Source organism: Musca domestica, unplaced genomic scaffold (genome assembly GCF_030504385.1).
Source record: "Musca domestica strain aabys unplaced genomic scaffold, Musca_domestica.polishedcontigs.V.1.1 1, whole genome shotgun sequence".
NCBI lineage: Eukaryota > Metazoa > Arthropoda > Insecta > Diptera > Muscidae > Musca > Musca domestica.
Window position 1 is genome coordinate 40,125,367 of NW_026712114.1, and position 2,970 is coordinate 40,128,336.

General features: G+C 34.5%; 1 protein-coding gene across 1 annotated transcript; it reads left to right on the plus strand.

Moving 5' to 3' along the window:
• The first annotated feature begins 824 nt into the window (after positions 1–824).
• LOC101890129 (uncharacterized) lies at positions 825–2,222 on the plus strand. The gene is made up of 2 exons (XM_005176836.3): positions 825–1,535; positions 1,595–2,222. Exons 1-2 carry the CDS (start codon positions 1,041–1,043, stop codon positions 1,952–1,954), a joined length of 855 nt encoding a protein of 284 aa, XP_005176893.1. The 5' UTR covers positions 825–1,040; the 3' UTR covers positions 1,955–2,222.
• Positions 2,223–2,970: the final 748 nt, after the last annotated feature.

Consider the following 2,970-nt stretch of genomic DNA (forward strand, 5'->3'; position numbering starts at 1 on the left):
TGTTTCAAATTTCGCATGTGAAGTTCGTAATGGATACTTCAGCCCATGCCAGAAAATTGTCTGTGCAGGTCCACGTCTTCGTATAGCCCCCATATAACGGTACCCCCTATATTCGGTGTTTTGATGATTTTAGCTACATTATAAACAGATTTTTCTTCAAGTTTCGCATTAAAATATTGTAATAACTTATGACAAAAGTCCACATCGTCGTATAGGCATTCGGTATTTTTAAGATTTTAACAGAATTTTTAACCGATTTTATTTTATTTTTTTTTTTTGAAAATTGTCAAATTTGTACCAAATGGTGGAGGGTATTAAAAGTTCGGCCCGGCCGAACTTACAGCTTTTTTACTTGTTGCATTTTATATTTCCCTATTAAACCAAAATTGATATATTTAAGTATTGAATATTATTAGTGTTATTTTCTTTAAGTGCATATAGCATGCTAGGTGATTTAGACTAAAACAAACGTTTAGTACACAATTTTCTTTCCAACATATGAAAAAGAAAATTTTTAATTTATATGATAAGTTGTTGTTGTTTTTGCAATTTATTTTTAGTTTTTCTCCCTCCGAACCAGATGATCTCTGCAGATAATACGTAAAAATCATACATCAGATAAAGCACCATTGCAATGATGAAGATGATGATGTTGAAATTAAAACTACACCAACGCCAAATTACATTAAAAATATGGTTCGAAAACAACAAAAATATCATGAAAATGAAAAGAAAACTAAGTGGTTTCTTAAAGGTAGTATAAAAAACACGGGCTACTAAAATATCGGATCAGTTCATAAGAATACGTCACGTGATAACAAAGAGAAGTTTAGACAGTAGCAACGGAATTATAAAACGGATTATTGGCTGTAAAGCAAACGGAAAAAAGGATATAACTAAGCAGTCAAGACATTTTAAATTAACGTACAATTTTACCCTAAATGATCCTCTTAAGGATCATTTGAAATTCGATTGGAAATACAAAAGAAAAATTTAATTAATCACCCCAACAAAATACTCAACAAAAATAGTGCAACAACATGCTTAAATACACCTGGCATGTGGCAGTCGTAACAATAATTTTCTGTTGGCTTCAAACGTCGGTTGTGGCACGCAGTGCTTCAAGTTCAAGTTCGTCACACACGTCGCAACATGCAAACAGCATTGCTGACGACCCAGAGGGTCAATCGCAAACAACCCAAGCAGGCGGCGCAACAACTACAGCAAATGTCTGGAAGGATCTTTCAATGGTTTATCGGCTGTATCAGCAATGTGCGGCTGAAAATCTATCCGTCTGCCTCAAAGTTAAATTGTTAACCGGTCTAGAGAAAGTTCAACGTTCAGCTAAGAAATTGAAAATAATGGAAGGTATACAATTTGTGAAGGCCGATGATTCGGAAGAGCCGACTAAGCCGTTACTAACTGAGGCAGAGCTAGAGGCAAATTTGCCCAGGGCCTTGGATGCCAAAGAACAAGTTTTGACAAATTTAATTGTTAAGAATATTGCCGGTTTCTTGCAGCGCCATACATTACAGGTAGAACCAACTAAATCCTACTGAATTTCGTAAAAAGCAGCATAACATTTTCTTTTCAGATAAGATTCCCTGATGTGCGACCGGATGATTCGATTTCGGGCAACACTGTGGAGAGTCGTAAAAAGAAGGATAAAAAAGGTGGCGGAGCTTACATTATGATTCCATTGCTATTGGGTGGTACCTTCGTGCCCATTGCCTATGGTGCCTTGGCCATGCTGGCCGGTAAAGCTTTAATTGTTTCCAAACTGGCCCTGGTATTGGCCTCGATTATCGGCATAAAGAAACTGCTCAGCGGCGGAGGTAAGGAATCATCGCACGAAGTTGTAGTCTCATCCGGCGGACATTCTGGTTGGGGACGTGACTTTGATTTGGCCTATAGTGCTTGGAAACCATATAAGGATGCGAAAAAGACAGTTTAAAATCAACAAGCGCAAGCGTTGGAGTGGCAAATTGTTTAGCAAAAGAATCAGTCATTTATGTTAATTCCATTAAAACACGGTTTGATTTCAAAGAAAAGATAATAACAAAAAAAGTAAAAAAATAGAAAAAAGTCAATTGGAATAACTTACTTGCTTAGTCCTTAAAATAGTGTGTGTTTAGTTGTTAAGTTAAATTAAAGTTTTTTGTTTTATTTACATAGTTTTAAGGCTTAAGATCAATAAACCAAAAATGAAGTTTTTGAAAGCATTTGATGATTTAGTGAAAATAAAAAAAATGTTGGAAAATGCGTACCTAACCGGGTGTTAGATCTGAATACGGAAGAAAACCGAACAATATTTACAAAACATACGAAAAAATTCCTATAATTTAGGTTAACGTTGCATTTCTGGTACTAAGATGCTAAATTTTGTAGTTATTTAACTAAACAAAGCTTATTCAAGAATATTCTCTGATTAAGGAATATTGTAGTAAACAAATACTGTTTGTTTTTATAGCGAAATATACCAATTTCTATATACAAAGGAAGAGGATGTTAGCTAGAATGCTCATATCTCAAGAATGGCTTGACCGATTTTGACACATTTTGTCAATTCAGAATGCCCTCTTGGCATAATTGTATAAAATGTAAAAAAAATCGCATAAAAAGATGCCAATAATGATGTTAATATAAATTTTGTAGTATTTTGTAATATTTTTTTACTTTTCATCGCATGTTATTTTTCAATTTGACCTATAATATTGTAATACTTTTAAGGGTAGGGTAGGGCTCAGAAGGTCTAGGCCTATTGGTTTTAAAGATGTACGAAATATTTTTAGGGGTTGAAATGGACCAACAACTAAAAATGTTCCTGATTTTGCAGCCGTTAAAAAGGTTACAAATGGTAACAAAAGAACACGATATATAGCATGAAGTTAGATTTAAGGACAGCGGGTAGAATGGGCCTCTACTTTTGTGTGAAAGAATCCCTAAATGTACATCTCAAGAACAATGGGC

What these genes read in the sequence shown, in the direction of transcription:
- LOC101890129 (XM_005176836.3), top strand. Translation starts at nt 1,041, where the DNA reads ATGCTTAAATACACCTGGCATGTGGCAGTCGTAACAATAATTTTCTGT. An exon ending in TGCAGCGCCATACATTACAG is followed by an intron (nt 1,536 to 1,594) that starts GTAGAACCAACT and finishes TTTTCTTTTCAG; the next exon opens with ATAAGATTCCCTGATGTGCG.